General features: G+C 38.7%; 1 protein-coding gene across 1 annotated transcript; it reads left to right on the plus strand.

Moving 5' to 3' along the window:
- Positions 1–1,962: 1,962 nt before the first annotated feature.
- TRPV3 (transient receptor potential cation channel subfamily V member 3) lies at positions 1,963–17,033 on the plus strand (the record flags this gene model as incomplete). The annotated part of the gene is made up of 17 exons (XM_084272817.1): positions 1,963–2,081; positions 5,077–5,181; positions 6,710–6,796; positions 7,516–7,673; positions 8,285–8,461; positions 8,668–8,808; positions 9,254–9,534; positions 10,205–10,381; positions 11,037–11,195; positions 11,587–11,688; positions 12,036–12,109; positions 13,023–13,188; positions 13,690–13,756; positions 14,135–14,406; positions 15,235–15,347; positions 15,963–16,033; positions 16,939–17,033. 17 exons carry the CDS (start codon positions 1,963–1,965, stop codon positions 17,031–17,033), a joined length of 2,364 nt encoding a protein of 787 aa, XP_084128943.1.
- Positions 17,034–20,398: the final 3,365 nt, after the last annotated feature.

Raw genomic sequence — 20,398 nt, forward strand, 5'->3', positions numbered from 1 at the left:
CCAGCTTTTCCTACCACTTGCTCTACCCCTCACAACTTGGCAACTCCTGTTGCTGACATGCTTTTCGACCTATTAGTCTGTTTCTAACTATTCTCTTCCTTCAAAGTCAGTTTTGTGAAGTTATTTAATGCCTATCTCTCTTATTCTAGTCCCCTTCTATTTATGTAAATAGAATGGTTCATTACCTGCTGCCTGTTCTTAAAGTACTTGGTAAGAAGTAAATAGCTGAATTATTTCTGAATTAAGCAAGACAACAGTCAATTGTTTTGTCTGTGTTAAGAATTTGTTTATCAGTGTACTGACTGATACAGCCTGGCTGAAGACTGCATGAATTGCATTTTCAAAGGCATAGACAAAACCTTTTTTCCTGCCTTGAATAAGTAATATGCAGGTTCACTTCTTTTGTGCACTTAGTACAGTGAAAGCTCTGGTGTACTTTGTATGCAAGTGTCCTAAGTAAATCACATTTGCCCTTTATAAGTTATTTCTATTAAAGTTTTGATATGAATTCTTAGGAAATGCATCCAAACTATGCACATTTGAGTTGCACTAGTGTGAACACATCTGATAATGGTAGAAAACACAAGAAAATTATTTTGATGCCTGTTTTTTTAAGCTGGACTTTTCAAGGTAAGGTATAATTCCCAGTATTCCAGATTTCTGGTCAATTTTGTGACCAGAAATTACAGCTACACTTGATTCTTGTGGACCTTGTAAATTTTCAGTTCTCTGTACTTGGGATTGAAAATTTCCCATACTTAAACATTTCCCCTTTATGCCTTAATAAATTTTCATGCAAATATCAATGTATTTGATATGCCTGGCTCCTCTCATACCAGGTATCGTGCCTTTTCAAAGCTTTACAATCTGCTTTTCCTATACCCTGATATTCCCATAATGAAGAAATTCTAGTGGAAAGACACTGACAGGAATAGAAAGCTTGTGTGCCCGTTTATCACACTGAGGAAAGTGGAGGTAGGAGAGGAAAATCGTGTAGTTCCTTTTGTTCAGACTTGCAGGCAAGTGATTTTTATCACTTGTCCTTGGGTATGGAGGGCACTCCCCTGATTTCCTTGGGAATGGGTCCATGACCTCATAAAACTTACTACTTTCACATTCAGTGAATTTTAAAGTATCCTAAATTAACCTTCTCGCTTTCAAATTATACTTGGTGATTTAAAATGATGCCCTTGAGTACATTGAGAAATAGGAAGATAGTTATTCATTATTACTTAGAGAATTCATGCTGTGGGTGTTCATTAGCAGACAACATGCATTAAGATCCTTTTGTGTCATGTGGTGGTGATCGTTCCCATCACGTGGAGGCATGGTTTACTTTTTTCTTTTCCCTGAAGAAATGGTGAGAAGTGTCACCAGGACACAAGTCCTTGATGTTATTTATCCATGTGGTATTTTGTTTAGCTGAGCTTGGCCTGGGCATCATACCTAGAGTCTGTGGTTCTGCTATTCTAATGCAGTGAAAAGTTTCAGGGCTTTTTTCTCTTTACTACCCTTCAGGTCTGAAAACGTCCTTAACATTTTGTATCTGTTGCACAGGTCTTCCTGGATTTACCACTTTTCTGAAGTTATCTTGGATAAGAGCAGACTTAGATTAACTGTAAATGTGCACAAACTGTAGGGCTACCTGTAAAAGTAATAGTGCTCTTTTTATTTCTCTAAATACACATACTGGCAGACTCCCTTAGCTTGATTTAGTGCATGTTTGAATTTAAGGTATCACTTTTAATGGCATTTTCCTTAGAATGTGGTTTAATCAGTTGTAATAAACCCTCCAGTCTTGGCATATAACAGTGTGTATGTGCTTAATAACTGAGAAATTAAAAACTTTTTAAAAAATCAAGGTTTGTGTGTTTATACATGAAGAGGCTGTGTGCAGGCAATACGGTGGCTTTCCCTTCTTCAGATGAACAGGAGTTAAGTACCTGAATCTGTTGCAGAAACATGATCAAAGATAACAACGAAAGTATTCCACTAATGGGCAAGAAAACAAATCCATCTGGGATTCCCCCTTCAAACCAGCAAGAGAAAAAGCCAACTGAAAGCACTCCCACAAAGAAAAGGTAGGAATTCAGTTCTGTTTAAATCACTAAACCTCCCTGGTTTATCTCCTTTAGTTAGGTATTTGCACTGAAATACCACTAACATCTTTATTCACACTGTATATATGAACAAGAGACTTGATGAATACAAGGTGCCTCCAAAAAATATATTGGCTGATGCTGTTTAGAAGTGGCAGAGGGCCCTGAACAGGTAGAGATACATGGTGTGTTTACCCTAATGGGACAAATACTTAACCTCTATCATACAGACATCAGTCTCTTAGGCTCGTGTTTCTCATAAGCTGGGCTTTCTGCATCCACTCAATATACCTGTATATACTTACAAGAATGTGGTCTTATGATGGTCAGTGTTCCAATAGGAGAAGGTGGAGTGATCTTTTTTTAAAGAGATCCCATGGCAGTGTACACCAGGCTTGATTTAAGAGATGCCCTGACAAAAGGGGGCATTTCAAACTGCCTGGTGTGGGAATGTGATAGGATGTGGTGATGCAGAGGGGAATTGAAAAACGAGGGCTGGGAGAGCAGGCTTGAAAAATCCCATCACATACAGAATTCCCTGTCTTCTTCACTGATCTGATTAACAAGGCTTCTTTGTTATTTTATTCTATAAAATATTAATTTTCAGTCATAATTCATGAGAGTAATACAAGGATTAAGGGTTTGTATTTAATATGAATGGGGAAATACCAGTAATTCATCCCTGCTACTATGCTACTCGAGACAACTAAGCTAATGTAGAGTGAGGGTGAATTTTCATTCATAAACTTTTCACTGGCTAATTACCAGCTATTACAGCAATTTTTGAAACTCTGAAGGCCTAGGCAATTGCAGCTGTTCTGACATTTATAATGCATAATAATCAGAGGAATCGCTTTCCTCAGAAATGGTGTTGTCAGTTATTTGAGACTCACAGCCTGGGTAGCCCAATTTGTCTTTCTGTCACTAAATTCAAAAAGAGAAGCTCTTTCTTTGCATAAAGGGGATACGAGGTGTCTGAACAGCTCCCAGTACACCTACTACTTAAAAAGGGGCAATACCATGAAAGATGGTGTAGCTGTGAACAGATACTGGCAAACACCACCCCTCAATTACTGAACCTCCTATCTCCCATTCAGTTTTGTGGTATCAGAAACAGTAACCTTGGGGTTCTTCCCACCTCTCAGCTAAGCTCAGGGTGTGGCTGACAAGGTTCCTGTAATTTAAGGAATGAAGATCACGTGAATTTTAACACAGAAGTTTAACGTGTTCCATTAATTACACGTTTCTGTGCTGCTGTTCTTCTGTTGCTTCAAAAAGCTTCCTTCTGCTGGGCCACCAAGCAGTGAGTGCTCCTCCACGGGTGACATTTCTCACTTGACAAGTGTGTTGGCAGGATACACTTTCTCAAAAGACCATGACTTCTTGCAGGCCCTGGTATTTGGGTGGACTAACAGTATATAATTAAGTACAGGAAAACCAAGAGGCAGGCTGGGAGGAGTGCTGCCAACGCTGTCAGAGCCTGATTATGTTTGTGGGCAGTGTTCCTGAGAGTGTGCACCACGGCCACGTAAGCACTTGGGTATTTGTTGGCAACAATCCACATGCTTTGCACAGTGGCTTTTGGGTGTCCCCCCCTGCCATGGTATCCCCAGCTGACCCATGTGCCAGGATAAGTTAGGTATGTCAGCCTGCAAAACAGGGTCTGCTTCCACACGTGTTTTCCCACTCCAACTCGCTGCCAAATCCAGACCCCAGTTTAACAACAGTGATTTCAGCAGTGGCCATGTGCCTGGTTTTGTCTAGGCTTTTGCTGTACTCTGAAGAGCATCCCCTGCTTGGGTAACATCAGTGGCACAGTCTTGCTAACCAGAAGTGGCATTTTACTTGCTGCCTACTTAGAATACATTCACAGGCACATCTCAAATGTTAAAAGGTTATATAAGTTTAAACAACTACACAGTGAATTAACACTTTCCAAGCCATTGGAAAATGAGATAAACCAGGGCCATTAGACCACCATGCTTTTTTTTAGCAGATATCAACATGTTGTTCAGTAGTGTCCTAATAATATCCTGCAGCTTAGCACTGATATGTGTACTTTAATTCCACAGGATTCTTTGGGGAAGATCCTGTTAAAAAACAAACAAAACCCCCCATAAATATTAGGTGACTGGGAAGCATTTTCCAGGTGACTGCTAGAATGTTTCAGCAATGTAATTCAGTTTCTGAACAATAGGCAGTGTGGGAAACACTGCATCCACCACTGAACCTCCTTTGTCTTTGAAATGTAGCAGTGTTTCAGTGCAATCTAGTAATACCAATCCATTGATTTTTGCCTCTCCACTCTGCAGGCTTTTAGAGGGCAAAACCTTCCTATTTATTTCGCGTTCCCTTTTCTGTGCTGTTTCAAATTTCCTTTCTTTTCCCTATGAATGAGGAAGATAAATAGTTAAGTGTCACGCACTGACTGGCAAGATTACACATTCGGTCCTGGATGGCTGAAATGCCTGATGTCATTTAACATGTCACCTCAAACTTTCTGGCTTAATGATTGTCACTGCTGATGGGTTTGAAATGATCCATCCTGATGGCTCCTGGCTGGAGCAAAAGGGGACTCAAGAGCAGTAGATTAAAACCCATATATATGTGTGTAGTATGTATAGATGTATGGCTGTTCAATAAAGATGTGGTATTGCACTTAACCATTTGCACAGAATGTGGTTGTAAGGCTGTTTTTAGGCTGCTGGGATAGCTGCTTAGACATGTCAGGGTCTGATGCCACGTGTCCTAAAAATATCTTGGGAGCTTTTACCCAACTGCCAGCATGAAAGTGCTGGGCATGATGCTGGAGGTAGGGATGCCCCCAGGGGAAGGTAGATAAGCCTCTGTTCCTGTGTCCTCTTAGGTATAATACCAGAATACCTTGTCCTAGGCTCATACATGTAGCACTTTGCTTATTTTATGGTTGATCTTGCTTTTTTAACTGATGCTTTTTTAAATGCACTGTGTTCAACAGTTCTCACTTTTTTCTGGAGATTGATGGTTTCGAGAGCAATGCGACTCCAAATAACGTATCTCCCCCTGTGTTTTCAAAACCAATGGATTCAAATATTCGGCCATGGTAAGTTACAGATGTGTATGCAATAGTTATACTCTAAATATACTGATTTGCTTTTCAGCAGCTGCTACTTATTTCTCCTTAGACTTCAGAGTTAACATCTCACATGGCTTTGCTTAGCTTTTGCACACTTTGAAGACAGAACTCCACTGGAGGTCAGATATTGCTAGATGACTTATCTTTGAGTTTATCTACTGCTGTCATTTACACTGAATAAATCAGGCCTCAGATTTCAATAAATTTTAAATAAGTACAATCTTTTTTAATCTTAGTCTCTTATTTATGATATGTCAGGACAAACTCCACACACTATTTTCTGCTGCATGAAGACCACAACTTATTTTAGCAAACCCTGTTCCCTGCTGACACCCACCCTCTGTTGCTCATTAACAGTCAAACAACATGAAGATGCTGAGTCTGAAACATTTAAAGGCAGCCATTGATGCTGAATGAAAAATGTGTGGGGTGCTAACAGCTAATAATTATGAATTAGGGAAATAGGCATCAAATCTAGTGTAATTCCAGAATGGCCAAATGTTTTTGTGTCTGATGGATGTCTGGTCAGCGTTTTGGAATTAGCTAACAGTCTTATTTTTGTTTGAGAGGAGAGGTATCCTAATTTCTCTCCCATATCCAGGGACAGACCTGCACAAGGCACACATGTGCTTTGTCACCAGATTCCTCACGGTTTTCTGCAGAGAAGCGATGAACTGAGTAAGAATGGACTCTGAGCTACCAGCTTGATTTCAAGGGGAAGGGAACATCTGCAGAGCCATGCTGACTCCTTGCACTACTCTCCATTCATCTGTTCTGTCACTAACTGATAGTTCAGGCTCCCGAAGTTACTATCAAATCTGAACCTTATAGAAAACAAAAATACAAGTTAGAAATCTGCTTTTAGGAAGGTCTGGAAATTATATTCAGCAATTACAAAATACCACTGCAGTTCAAATCCTTCAGCTGGATTACCTAAATATGTATTTAGGGTGCAGTCCTCAGTTTTTCAGCTGAAGCTTCCATTCAAGTCAGCTGCAAAATGCCCTTGAGTTGCCTACAGTATGCTATGTAGTAAATCTTTAGGTAAATCACTTTCATTGTGTGCTTGCAACCCATGTATGGCTACTGATTTAGTGCTTGTTTTATGGCAGATGAAGAATTAAGCATGTGAAAAGGAAGAATGTAAACTTCAAACAGTCAGGATGATGCATAAAAAGGAATTAACACTAAAGAAAAAACCTACCTTCCCACAGTTTCAGGACCTGTAATGAAATAACGTAGTAAAACACGATGCAGGTTGCTTCTGTAATGATTTTTGAAAATATAATAAAATCTTGTAGGCCTCTCTGCCACTCACTTTAAAATTCTCAGGGGAGATAAAATGATACAATTAAAAAGCACAATGACATATTAGACTAACTTCAGCTCTGCTGTAGATACTGTGTCCTACTATTGACTGATTCTTCATGTAATTTGCTAAAATGTCTTGCAGTGTCCTCCTGACCTAGTGCTTATGCTTTTCTGTGTCCTGTAGTGCATCTGGAAACGGGGAAGATATGGATTCCCCACAGTCTCTTCAGGATGATGCAACTGAATATAGCCCTAATGTAGACAGTTGCTGGTGAGTGGAGACATGAGCTATATCTTAGTATGTTTTCAATGGACTAAGTTTATGATGGGGTAGATATTACCTATTTACCTGCCATGTTTTAGAAATAAGTTCCTAAGTGTGCATACATTTCTGATTCCTCACTAATTAAACTTTGAAATGAAACCCTCTGTCTCAAATCTCATATTTAGTGTGAGGATTTTTCATATATAACATCTGTTCTCTAGGTGGCAACACAGGAGCTAAACACCATACAACTAGGCATGAGCTGGGAGTATTTCTGATTGGGGAGAAAATATTAAATAATTTTTATTCTGAAATAATGTGTGATCAGGAAAGTTGTAAAGATTTTTGCTTAAAAATTATCTTCTACTCTGAGTGGGATGAGTACAGCTGGAGTACAGCATTGAGTAACTTCAGGCACTGAAGTCAGCGAGCTGTGGACAGACCAGAGAAGCAGAGAAGTATTTATTTTAAAAGAATGGATAACCTGGAAAAAATGTAAAATCAAGTACTTGGAATATGTATGTTTTTGTTCTAAAAATCCTCTCAATAATCACTTATCTGCCAATAAGTGATCTGCAGAAACAGAGATCCATGCCAAGACACATGCACAAGCAGGGTGTGTGTAGTCTGGGGCACGTAATTGTGTTTTCTTCATCTTACGTAGAAAATCAAATAAAACACAGTAAATTGAATCAGCAATTTTGTTGCTATTTCTTATAATTCAGTGCTAACATCTCACAAGGGCCTGAGCAGACCAGTGCCCGGAAGAAGCTGAAGAAGTACATCTTCCGGGCAGTGTCTGAGGGGAATATAGAGGAACTGCAGTGCCTGCTCGCAGAGCTGAAGGAGCGATCCAGCGCCTGCACAAACACCACTGTGCCAGGTAAGCTCAGGAGTTTCCTGCAGGAAGCTTGGTACTTCTTCTGGCAGCATATGTGTAGCCTTAAAACTGGGAAGTATCTCCATGCAACAGCTACTTGCCTGTGTAAGGTAGGCTTAAGCTGTTCAGTCACCTCCTTGATGCCTCTGAGGCAACATGAGAGTACTTGTTTCCTGCTTGTGATAAATGAGGAGGGGGGGATGTCTGTCTGCACCCTGTTCCCATTCCCTAAGCTGGCTTTCTGCACCATGAGACTCAAAGCTGATGTGTCTTTTCAGCCTGCAGCCAAATTGCAGTATAGCCTCGACTTGTGTGCAGCAGAGAAGAGGTTGAGAAGTTAAGAAAGAATTCTGAGTCTGTCTGGAGTTACCATAGCAGTGGGATGTCCAAAAGAGAGACTGAGTGCATTGGTTAACTTCTTAATTAGTATCACATCTATGAAGGCATCATCCCACCAAGTATACGTAGCTGAAATGGAGTGGGATGGAGACATTGTTTGGCAAATACTTTCTGTTCATCTATATCCCTCATGTTCTATCCCTATTAACAAAAGATTAGAATAATTTTTCACTCCAATAAAAATGATTATCAAATCTCAAACTTCACTCTTCTAGATTATCTGATGAAAAAATTCACAGCTTCAGATACTGGCAAAACTTGTCTGATGAAAGCTCTGCTGAACATCAACCAGAACACAAATGAGATTGTGAACACACTGCTCTCCTTTGCAGAAGAAAATGGTATTTTGGAGAGATTCATCAACGCAGCATACACAGAAGAGGCTTATAGAGGTATTGTCATCTGATAGTGATTTCAGGTCTATGGTTAAATATACCATCCATGAATGTAGTGCTTTCTGCAGACACTCTAATGAAGGTTTAAATTCCTAAACCAACTTTTATTCAGTATCACTGGTGCTCCTCACAGTGAAATATCACTCGTGTTTCATAACATGCTTAAGAGATTCAACACTAAATACCTGCATCTGTTGTTTCAGGCCAGACAGCTCTAAATATTGCCATTGAAAGAAGACAATATGAAATAACTCAGAGCCTTATAGAAAAAGGAGCTGATGTCAACGCTCATGCCCAGGGTATTTTCTTTAATCCCAAACACAAGCATGAAGGCTTTTATTTTGGTAAGTGGAAATGCAATCTCTGTGGAAAAGTTAGGAAGGAATTCCCAAATAATTAAGACAATATGGAAGGCAGGCCAGTGTGAGTTGTTACTGTAGCTAAACTTAGGTTAGGAAACTTGCATCACCAGATGTACCTTTTGTAAAAGTCACTTTCCGGAGTGTAATGTATTCTAAACACTCTGGAATAATTGTAAAACATTTTTAAAAGCCCAGGAATTGTAAATTCTGAATAACAAGTAAAATGTAACAAATCAGATTTTGAAGACTTTCTCTAAATAATGTTTTGATGGAAAGTAAGCTTTTATAAAATGAGCTAATTTCAATACAATCAATATGCAAATGTGCTTTCATCTGTTAAGATGCTCAACAGAGTCACTCTTTTATAATATGATTTGAATTGCCTGTAGTAAAGCAAGAACACATGTTACATTGTATAATTTTGTAGGTGAAACTGCACTGGCATTAGCTGCATGCACCAATCAACCAGACATAATTCAACTGTTAATGGACAACACCAGCACTAACATTACTTCTCAGGACTCCAGAGGAAACAACATCCTCCATGCATTAGTTACTGTGGCAGAGGACTTTAAAACCCAGAATGACTTTGTAATCCGAATGTATGATATGATTTTGTTGAAAAGCAAAGACAGAAACTTGGAAACAATGAAGAATAAGGAGGGTTTGACACCACTACAGTTAGCTGCCAAAACTGGAAAATTAGAGGTGGGTGTTATTTCAGTAGCATGTGAGGAAAAACTTAAGTATGGGGAAAGAGTCAAGGTCAATGATGTACTTGGATGTTAGTGCTCTGACATGTAGTTTTCCACACTGGTTATGCTGTACTACATACCAGCAGTATTTGGTGAGATAATTTTGTTCAAAATACAAGTAAATATTTCTATTGCAGCATTGCTTCTACCCCTCAAGGTTCTCCCCAACAGCCCCTATCTATAAAATACACATGCTGTTTAAAAACAGCTTTGCAAACCCAAAACTGCTGCATTTATTGCCATGCTACACATACAATACTCAGTCTTTGAATCATTGCAGAAAACTCACTAGACCTGCTCTGTTGTGCTGCTGTAGAATGTTTCTCTCGTAAAGCAACTGTTTTGTGGTAGAGAACTTGCAGTAGGATAATTTAGAAATTAAGTTAAAGGAGGACATAAATGTGCTTTCATCCTTTAGAAAAATGTGTCTGACAGAAGAACCAGAGGCACTAAAAGCACTGTGTTTCCTCGAGGTCTGAATAACAAAATTACAAATACACAGAACTGCACTGCTGCAGCAAGTGTGAGAGTAAAAGGCAGGGGTTTTGCCAAGTATGTATGTGTGCTTTCTCCTTTCTTATGAAGAATCTATCTGCTTACAAATGATTCTGTTACTGTTCTAGATTCTGAAATACATCCTGAGCAGAGAGATAAGAGATAAGCCTAACAGGAGCCTGTCAAGAAAATTCACAGATTGGGCTTATGGTCCTGTTCAATCTTCTCTTTATGATCTGACAGAACTAGATACCACTGTGGACAACTCAGTATTGGAAATTATTGTCTATAATACAAATATTGGTGTAAGTTACCTATTTCTAATAAATATATATCATTTCTAGCAATGCTCTCATTTCAGATGTGTTAGCCTATGCATTTGGCTGAATTACCTGTAAAAGAGGAAACAGTAATTTTCAGTTCTCAAGTTTTGTATCAGGAGCAAGGTGCCTTTGAAGCATTAATTTACCTTGCACAGGGACATAAATATGGCCCAGTTGGTCAGGCCAAAGTTAGTATCTTGTCTCCATAAGCTGCCTAAGATCATGCATGAGGACAGGGCAGGCAAACAGAAATACTTTACAGGAGCACTCTGCCTAAAGTTCTGAGCTTTGCAGGTGTGTATTTCGGGTGTTTAGGTATGTTAGCTTTTCAAAGCCAGAATTTTACATTGGCTGAACTCCAACACTGCCATAAAACTTGTGTGGGAAGCAAGACCAGAACTTCATGGTACAGTTTTAGCTCCATCATAATTTACCAGAGTATGGCAGGTTCTCTGAGCATGAGTTGGAGCTGTCCTGTTGTATCTTACCTTGTCAAGTTATGGTCTGACACATATCTTTGAGCACTGATATCTTTCTAGATCAGCAAGGACAGATGCTGAATGAAGTACAAAATGCATGCCTGAAAACATCTCAGTAGCAACTTCCAATCTTAATTTAAGACTTGTTTTCCCTCCAGAATCGTCATGAAATGCTGACTTTGGAGCCTCTGAACTCCCTCCTGCGAATGAAATGGAAGAAGTTTGCAAGACACATGTTTTTCATGTCATGCTGGTTTTATTTCCTATACAATGTAACACTAACATTAGTTTCCTACCACAGGCCTAATCAAAATGAAGTGAGTACAGCAACTTAATCCCATCAAATTTTACTGATGCAAAATGCAATTATATTTTCTGAATTGTATTTAAATGCTAAACCAGATTCCAGAATACCTGGCTGGACCAGATTCTCCCACATCAGATCTTTGTAAGAACAGTAATAGAGGAGAAAATTGCATTTGTGTTTTGTGGAAGTCACTCAAAATATAAATGCATAATATAAAGACAGGTGAATTGTTCAAAGTGTAGAGGGAGTATTTTGTTTTTCTTTTAAGATAGGGGTCCAGTTCTGTAAATCCACCATGAAGAAAATTCTCACTGAAAAGGAAGACACTGTGTACCCAGAGATGGCTCCTGTTACCCTTTGGGCATGGAGCTCAGTCTCTCATTTTTGTACCTGTCTTGCAGGCTCCACCTTATCCACTGGCTCTAACACGTGGTGTGGGATGGCTGCAGTTATCAGGACAGGTGATGGTTATGTTAGGAGCAATATTTTTAGCCATAAAAGAGGTAAGATATTTTAATAACAAATACAAAATGTTTGTGTAACATCAATGTTGTCAATTTACTGGCTCTAAGGACACTGAGTTAGAACTTGTAATGGGAAAAAAAACAGGGTATCATTTTTGCCATATAGTAAATGTAATTAAACCGAGTAACTAACTGCTAAAATATGCCAGAGATGACAGAAATTTAAGCTTTGAAGTTACAGCCCCATAAAAATATCTTCAATTCCAGACATTATTGTGTCTCATCAGTAGACAGATTGTTTTAGAATGTCAGCTTTAAATTTTGAAAATTATTTTGTTACTTTTCTCATACTACTGCTTCTGCATTTTATTTACCTGTCCACATAGAGTGTAGCCATCTTTCTGCTTAGGCCTTCAGACCTGCAGTCGATTCTCTCTGATGCCTGGTTCCACTTTGCATTGTAAGTCTGTCATACATATATCTTACAGTAAATAGAAAATACTTGTCTACCTCATGGTGGCAGAGAATGTATTCCTGTAGCAGATGCTGGCTTTTTCCTCTAGATTATCAGTTTTTAGAGGGATGGATGTAATCTGACATGCAGCTTAACACATACTAATGGCTGCATGGGTCAGTAACAGTACTGTGGATTGATGTGTGTGGACTGGATTTTACTCCACAGTATAATGTTGTCTTTACCTTTGCCTGATGCTGTATAAAGAGAAATGCGTTTAAGAAACCTGGTTAACAAACCAGATAGAGCTTCACACTCCTCTCAACTCCTTCAGGAAAGGGAAATAGCATAAAGCTCTTTCAGCTGGGAGTTATCCCTTCAGCTGGCCTAGACAAAACACAGATGATTCCCTCGCATTTCTACCATATGATTGTAGGATCAATAAATAGAGGTGGCTTAACTCTACCTTTCTTCCTTTCCAACCACACCGAGATCGATCTGGTACTGCTGAGAATCTGGTCTGCATCCTGTCACAGCACATCACACCTCCTCCTAGTGTCTTCCTGGTTCATGGAAAATCTGTAACGATACTAACAGTTTGTTAGGATGAAGATTGAATTAAATAGATTCAGTGATACTATTAAGCATTCTTTGTCAGCAAAATCTGCACTGACAAGCTATTTTGGGGGGAATAGTTCATTTGGGGCTTAAATATTAACCTAATAGTATGTTTAAACTATTCATACTCATCTGATTTATTGTTAAATTATCATGGTAATATTGGGGAGAATAGAAAGCAGTATGAAATTAGAATGGAAGTGTAAGAAGCAAAGAAGTCTTGTTTTTGTGTTTTTCCATTATGTTGTTGGTTTTGTGCTAGTAATTTCCCTTTTACATCCATGTGTTTGTTTTTTAACAGTTTTATACAAGCCTTGCTTGTGATCTTCTCTGTCTTTTTGTACTTGTTTTCCTACAAAGAACACCTTGTGTGTCTTGTTTTGGCAATGGCCCTAGGATGGGCTAATATGCTCTATTTCACCAGAGGTTTCCAGTCCATGGGCATTTACAGTGTTATGATTCAAAAGGCAAGTTTGTTTTGTTTTATCTGCCTTGTTATAATGCTTACTACTTAGGAGACTAATCCAATCAAGTATAGCAGGTGATTTAGATGTATTTTATACATACAGAAAGTACTTATTTTCAGTTTATAGGTATTATTTCAGGAGGTTATGCTATATAGCTTCAATGGCAGAAACCAGTTTATACCTTTAACATTTTATTATATTAAATATGTAAGAAACTTGGGTTTTCTCAGCTAACATAGTTCTGCCATTTAATTGCATTGTATGCTGTAATGTTGTACTGAGTTGGTCAGCCTTGAAAATACATTAAACAGCAGGTTCTTGGTCGTGAGATGAAAAATCAGACCTAGATCTCTGGGTTTCTCACTGACACTACAACCAGATTGTGTAATGAGAGCAAACTGTTACTTTAGTGTGTACCACACCTGTATCCCTGCAGAATTCATAAGTGTAACTCTAGTTATTGATTTTTCCTTTCTGACAAATATTCAATTTAATTTTTAGGTCATCCTGCAAGACGTGATAAAATTTTTAGTTGTCTATATCGTGTTTTTGCTGGGATTTGGAGTAGGTAAATATTACTGGAGAAAAGCACTGATGCTCTGTGTGAGTAAAAATTTTAGTGTTATTATGAATAAGAACCCTCTTGTCATGATGAGAGCTCACATTGGGGTTTCTTCTGGATAGTAAAAAGCCAAGTTTATAGATGTAAACTGTCTAGAGACTATCAGACCAGATAAGTAATTTGGCTCTTTCTTAATGGCCTGTAATTTCATGTGGATGTGGGTTCTTTCTGCTTCCTGGTGATCTGTCACCCAGCTGCTGCTGTGTGTGCTGCTGGGCAGCTCTAGTTCTTTATTACACGCTGCATTTCGAGTTCTTTAGGATAAAATTCCCTGTATGCACAAAGCATTATTGTGATTAATATTTTCTTGTGCTTTTTTCTCAGCTCTTGCTGCATTGATTGAAACTTGCCAAGATGGCAACGAATGCCATTCCAACAGCAGCCTGGGACCTGTTCTCATGGACCTTTTTAAACTCACCCTAGGGCTGGGTGATCTGGAGATCCAGCAGAATTCCAAGTATCCTGTCCTATTTCTTCTGCTCCTCATAACTTTTGTTGTGCTGACTTTCGTTCTTCTCTTGAACATGCTGATTGCGTTAATGGGAGAAACAGTGGAAGATATTTCTAAAGAGAGTGAGCACATCTGGAAACTCCAGGTTTGTTTCTGAGTTTGCTTAGTGACACATAGATGCACTGGCTGAATCTTTTGAGCTGTACCTATAGTAACCAGAAGGGGTTAAGTAGTGACAATGATAATCCCCATTTGTGTATGTGAACAAATAATGGCAGTAATTTTATTAGTAGAGTATTGTAATAAATCCAGAGGTAACTGCAGTCCTAAAGGTGATCTTATGTTGGGGATTTTCAGCCTCATGCACTGTCAAATATCCGTGTGACTTTCATTCCCCTCAATATGTCACCAGGAAGGGTTGATATGTCACCAGTAAAGTGTTTCATTATCTGCCTTGAAATCTGTAACGTGGCTGCTCTGCTATTCTCTCCCCTGAGTGTGAGCAATCTGTGAGCTCATTCTGGTTTTTCATCCCATCCAAGCCTCGTCTCTTCCCACGGCCGGACAGCTCCGAGTCCCAACCTGCCAGAGAACAGTCATAATTAGAACTGGAGTTGCTCTCTGCGGTGGGCAGCATCCCACTGCGGGTTGTATGTACCCCTGTGGCAGGGTGTTGCATGAAGATGTTGGTGTTAAACCCTAAACTCTGAGTCTAGAGTGAGATGCCTTGATTCTTCTGAGTATGCCTTCTGCGGTGGGGCTAACGAGAGCGAGGGGGTGGGCTCCCTATCTGCACATGCCAAAGTGGTGGCACGCTGTTATTTACGGTTGTTAGAATCAGTGTTGGTTACAGACAGTGGATAGAGGAGTGAGAGGTCATAATGAAACGTGGAGCCTGCAAACTCTCTATGCTATGATGTCAAACAATCTTTACATGGTTAATCATAACCCTGCTACTGTTTATTGTCAATAGAGAGCCAGAACTATTTTGGAATTTGAAAAATTCTTACCAAAATGTTTGAGGAAAAAATTCCAACTGGGAGAACGGTGTAAAGTGGCGGAAAATGACACCAGGGTGTGCTTAAGGTAAAGCAAAACTGGAATACTGTGGTATCAATTCTGCTCTGTGTTTCCTCAAGGTTATTTCTCCTTAAAAGCCTCTTTAAAATATTGCTACATCTAGATTTAAAAATCCAATTTGTTTTGGGGTTTTTTTTTGTTACAATTGTTTTTAAAAAAGGGAAATGTACAGGGCTTTCAATGTAGGAAACTTCTTGCTAAGAAAATAGATTTTCAACTTTATCTGTTTTTAATGTACAAGTATCTAGTCTGCTTGCAGTAAATGTACTTTGTCCTAATCTCCTTTGAATGTTAGCTGAGTAGTAATTATATTGAATCAATTGATAATTGGTAATTACCATATTAAACGAAATATTGCTGCTGTTTTATGAAAAATATTTGAAGTGAGTTTCAAGACTGTACCCAGAATGTGTGAAATTATAAAGTAGCTGTAGTATTAGTCTCATTTCATGTAGTACATAACACTGCAGACAATACTCAGCCTTTTAGTGCGAGCAGAGCAGGTGTGGATGGTAAAGTATGACAGTCCCAAGGAGGAATAAAGAAATAAAAGGGGAGGACCAGCTGTGTACCTGGGAGATCATGCATGCTAATAACACAACTTGTATACAATACAAACAGGATTAATGAAGTGAAATGGACCGAGTGGAAAACACATGTTTCATTTATTAATGAAGATCCAGGGCCAACAGGTATTGCAGAACTTTACAACACCCTATTTGTGAATTTTTTTTTTCTTAGAAATGCTTTGGTAGAGTTTTATACCTTTAAAAATATAAAGTATCATAATCTAGGTATTCAACCACACTTTACTGCTAGGGAAGCTCATGGCTAATATGCCAGGGGTGTTAATTGTTTTTTTGAGATTTGGAGAGAGGGCTGGTTACAAACTCCCATTCTTTACACCTTGGCACCAAAACATGGTGGTTTTACTTTCGCTTTATTTTGTCTCAGAGCAGTTACATTTGATCCAAGCTTTAGATTCTCTTCTGGCATGTGAATGGTATGAGGCCAGATAACTTTCTAACAGAAAATATTCTTTTGAAAGCCTTGTCAGAAAGTACACTTAGTCCTTGAATAGTTAATTATAGTATTGCACAATTAGGCACGAATATGAACTGATCCTACCTGACAGTACTGCAGTCTGCTGCTTCTTACCCGAGAACATTCATGTTTCTGTTTTGCAATATATATATTACGTGACAAACTGCCCCTCGTGAATGTTGACCAGGAAATTCAAGATACCCATCTGCTGACAGCGTTGGGAGTGTGAGAGAGAGAATGACCTAACTCTGAGGTGTCAGCTGTCCTTCTGGCTGCAGGCCTCGGTTTGCCATGGAGGCATATGAGTATCCAGGAGACTCTTTCTGAAGTTTTTTCTTGAGTCAATTAACACTTATACTGCTTAGTAGACTTAAGAGTTCAGTAATAATGAAAAGGAGCAGACAGAAAACTTTGTGTGTAAGATATGGTAGTAAACTGACAACTTGCTGTTAAAATAATGGGATTTAAAACAAAATAGACACGCAAAACTTTTTGATCCTGCATGTACAGTTTCTACCATATCCTGTTTTGTTTATAATGCATTTTTTTACAGATCCAAGCAAAGTTCAAGATAATTCAAGGACTAATAGCAAAATCACCCTGAATACGTTTGAAGAAACGGATGATTTGCCTGAAACTTCTGTTTAGTTGTGCATTTGCATTTGACATGTGGTCATTCTGAAGGTTAAAAGTCAGCAGTTGATGCTGAAAACTTTGTTGGTATTTTGGACAGCTGTAACCAGCTGGGAGAGAAACCTTCAGTGACTTGGTCTGATGACTTTAACCCACTCAGGGCAGCTAAGCTAAAATAAACGGACTATTTCACTGGCTCAGTCTTGAGCCTCTTGAAAGCCATCACTGTCCAAGTTTGCGTGACGCTGCTCAAACTTGTCTCTAGACTTTTTACTGGGTAAAAAAGGTCAAACATGAGATATTTCATCCTTTGGTGGAAAATTAAGATCATTGTGATCCCAGACTGCAGTCTTTTGTTTTGGAATCTCTGACTCATGAGAAACATTTTGTACACTGAAAAATGGTAACTTCTTGTTGTGGAGAAACGAAAGGCATTTCAATTCTGAAGACGACTAAATGAAGTATGCTCTTTTGAAATCAGGTTCTGGATACATTTGAAGCTTTATTATTGTCTGTCAGTGTTATTCGGGGCTTGATCCCGCAAGTTGGCGAAAGCCTCTTCAGGTCTCATTAGCTTTGCCTCATCTGTTTTCCTGTGCGTAATCCCTAGGGTATGATGTGGTGTTTATACCATGTATATATGCCTTCCATAAAATAACAGGGCAGGAGCAGAATGCATGAGAATACTTCCTTGTTTCTTCTAGTAACAAGGTCTTTACTTTTCCCACTCAGCTTTTCCCCGTTGTTGTATCTTGCTGCATAAAAAAAAAAAGCTATTGTGTCAGAAGTTCTTTGAGTTTAAAAGTAAATTAATGGATCTATTTCTCCTGAAGTGGTGGAATATAAGTCAGCATTTCTTCCCAAATTAACAAAATAATGTAAATGCAGTTGTGGACTTAAAGCTTTTTTTAAGTATTCAGAGGACTCTGTAAAGCATTTCTGTAGCACTTTTCACTACCTGTGATGACATAGTACAATGAATTATATTTTTAGTTTTCTATTTTATGTGTGTATGTATAAAAAGCAACATTTGTTCTATGTACTTTTAATTACGTGTCTTGAGTATCATGGCTTTTCATCGTATATATTCATTCAGTGCCTGTTTTAAAGGTGCTATTTAGGAAAGACTCAGGTGAATTCTGTTCCACGTTTGAATGATAATACGAATTGCGTTGGATTCTTACAGCTAAGCCTGCTGTGGGCAAAATGATCCAAAAGACTTTCTTAACACAGAAGAGAACATGAGGGAACTCTGCAGCGGAAAGGATAGTGCAAAGCTCTTTGCAGGGATGGTGAACGTGGTTCTCGCTTACCCAGCCGGTCTTCTGTGTCCTGTTTCCTACCACACATGGCTCGGATGGATGGGATCAAAGAGAAATCTTCAGTTCCGTGTGCCCAGGCCATAGGGATGTGAGGGGAAGGACATGTATGGGTACTGATAAACCAGTGTAGTATCTGGGCTTTACCTGTCTTCAGAGGATATGTGAGCACAAGAAGAAAAAATTCCCATGGTCTTGGACTCTTTCATGTTTGCTAGTTCATCCTGCATTGAAACTGCCAGCGAAGAATGTTGCCTCAGGACTATGCAGTTCTGTTTGGATTCTTTTCAGGGCCAGTTTTTGTACAAAAAAAGTAAAAATACCTCTTTGCATATACTCAGGAACCAGAATAAACTAGCCTGTGCTGTTACTCCCTGCTGCTATGGGTAGGTTTGTCACTGGGAACAAGTTCAGGTGTCTCTGCACTGTACTGAGGTCACGCCATAGGTGTGGCCATAAACCAGGGAAGGCAGAAAAACCCATAAGGAATGTGCTGTGCCAGTGTCCGGGTGCCAAGCTGTATGATAAAACTTGAGAAAGAAGCTGGGGGGGGTTGTTTCTATAAGTTCTTTCCTGAGAAAATGTCCTCTGTGGTCACAGAGCCCTGCCAGAATGCACATGCTGTTGCCTGTCTCAAGGCTCTTATCAAGAATACTATGAACAGTGACTAGAGCAGATAATTCTGTACCTTTTTATACAGTGTTTATTTAAAGGAATAAAACTTGTAATTCAATAAATGTTCTGTCCTTTGTGTTCGTTTTATTGCCATGGGAGTTACACAAAGCAAGGAGAAAATTATTTTGGCTTAGTAGGAAATAAGGAAGACATCACTTTTGAAAAGATGTATTTGGGGGTTCTCCAGACAATTAATCTTTCAGTAACTGGCGAATTATTGTATCCTTATGCAAAGTTCCTAATACTTTCTCTATCCTCAATTGTTGTCAACTACATGAAAAACTAGAAAATTATTAAATCTCCATTTTCTTTCAGCTACTATGACAAGCTTTCCTTCTACAAGTACAGAACAAGTCAGTCTCAAAATTGAGAAGCCTCTTCATATGGAATTCTTCATTTTCATTCTGAAATACTCAGGTATGATTTGTGCACTATTCTTCGTCAAAACCTGATTAAATTGCCCAAGCTTGCCTTCTTCATTGAAAAACTTCTGTGGTATAATAGTTCATTAAAGTTATATTCGGGGAATGTTATAAGCAATAGGGGGATACACCCAGAAAGTTATAAAGCTACAAACTTCTCTCATCTCCTTTGCAACAGAAACTTTTTACAAAAGCTTTTGTGGGATGGGAATATTGCTCTAGTATATTTCCAGCTCTAGATACTTCCTAAATTCAACCTTTTTGTCCTTAAATAAACGTTAAATCAGGAACAGCTTTAATCTTGTAATACTTTATATTTGAAAAGCTTTAAATATAATTTTAGTTTATTTTTCTCAGAAATCATACAGGTTTAGCTTATTTTATATGCTCATAAGTATAAAAAGAGTAAAACAAACCCCAAGGCTTCAACTTCAGCACAGCAGGGGTTAGTAACATATGTAAATAAAGAAAGGGTTTTGCTATCCATACCCTCACTCTGTTTCTCTCTCCCTAGCTTTTCCTTTGTCTCCTATTTTGTATGTCTATCCAAGGAATTAGTTTTGGGGATCACCCCACTTTAAAAGTGTTGGTTATTGGAGGTTTGGGGTTATGAAGTAGAAATGCTGTAATTTTATCTGTAGTTTTGTGGAGGGAGCATCTTTCTCTATGAGGCCAGCTATAAGTTTTACAGCCACTAACCCACGTGTGGTACCTTATTTAATCACTTTGTATAGTGTGAACTACCTGACTTCATAAAAATAGTATTTATTTTTGCATCTATATTAATTTATTAGAACAAGTAAACAGTAGTCATAAATGGTGCTGTGACAGTATGTGTCATCTTAAAAGTGCTCAGCAATGTTAAATGACAAGATAAAGTTAGATTCTGCACTTTTCTTATTCCATGACTTACTACTGGATTCTGGAGAGTGGAAATCCACTTTTTCTATGGAAGATCTATGGT

The sequence above is a fragment of the Gallinula chloropus genome, assembly GCF_964237585.1.
Source record: "Gallinula chloropus genome assembly, chromosome: 19".
In the NCBI taxonomy this organism is placed as follows: Eukaryota; Metazoa; Chordata; class Aves; order Gruiformes; family Rallidae; genus Gallinula; species Gallinula chloropus.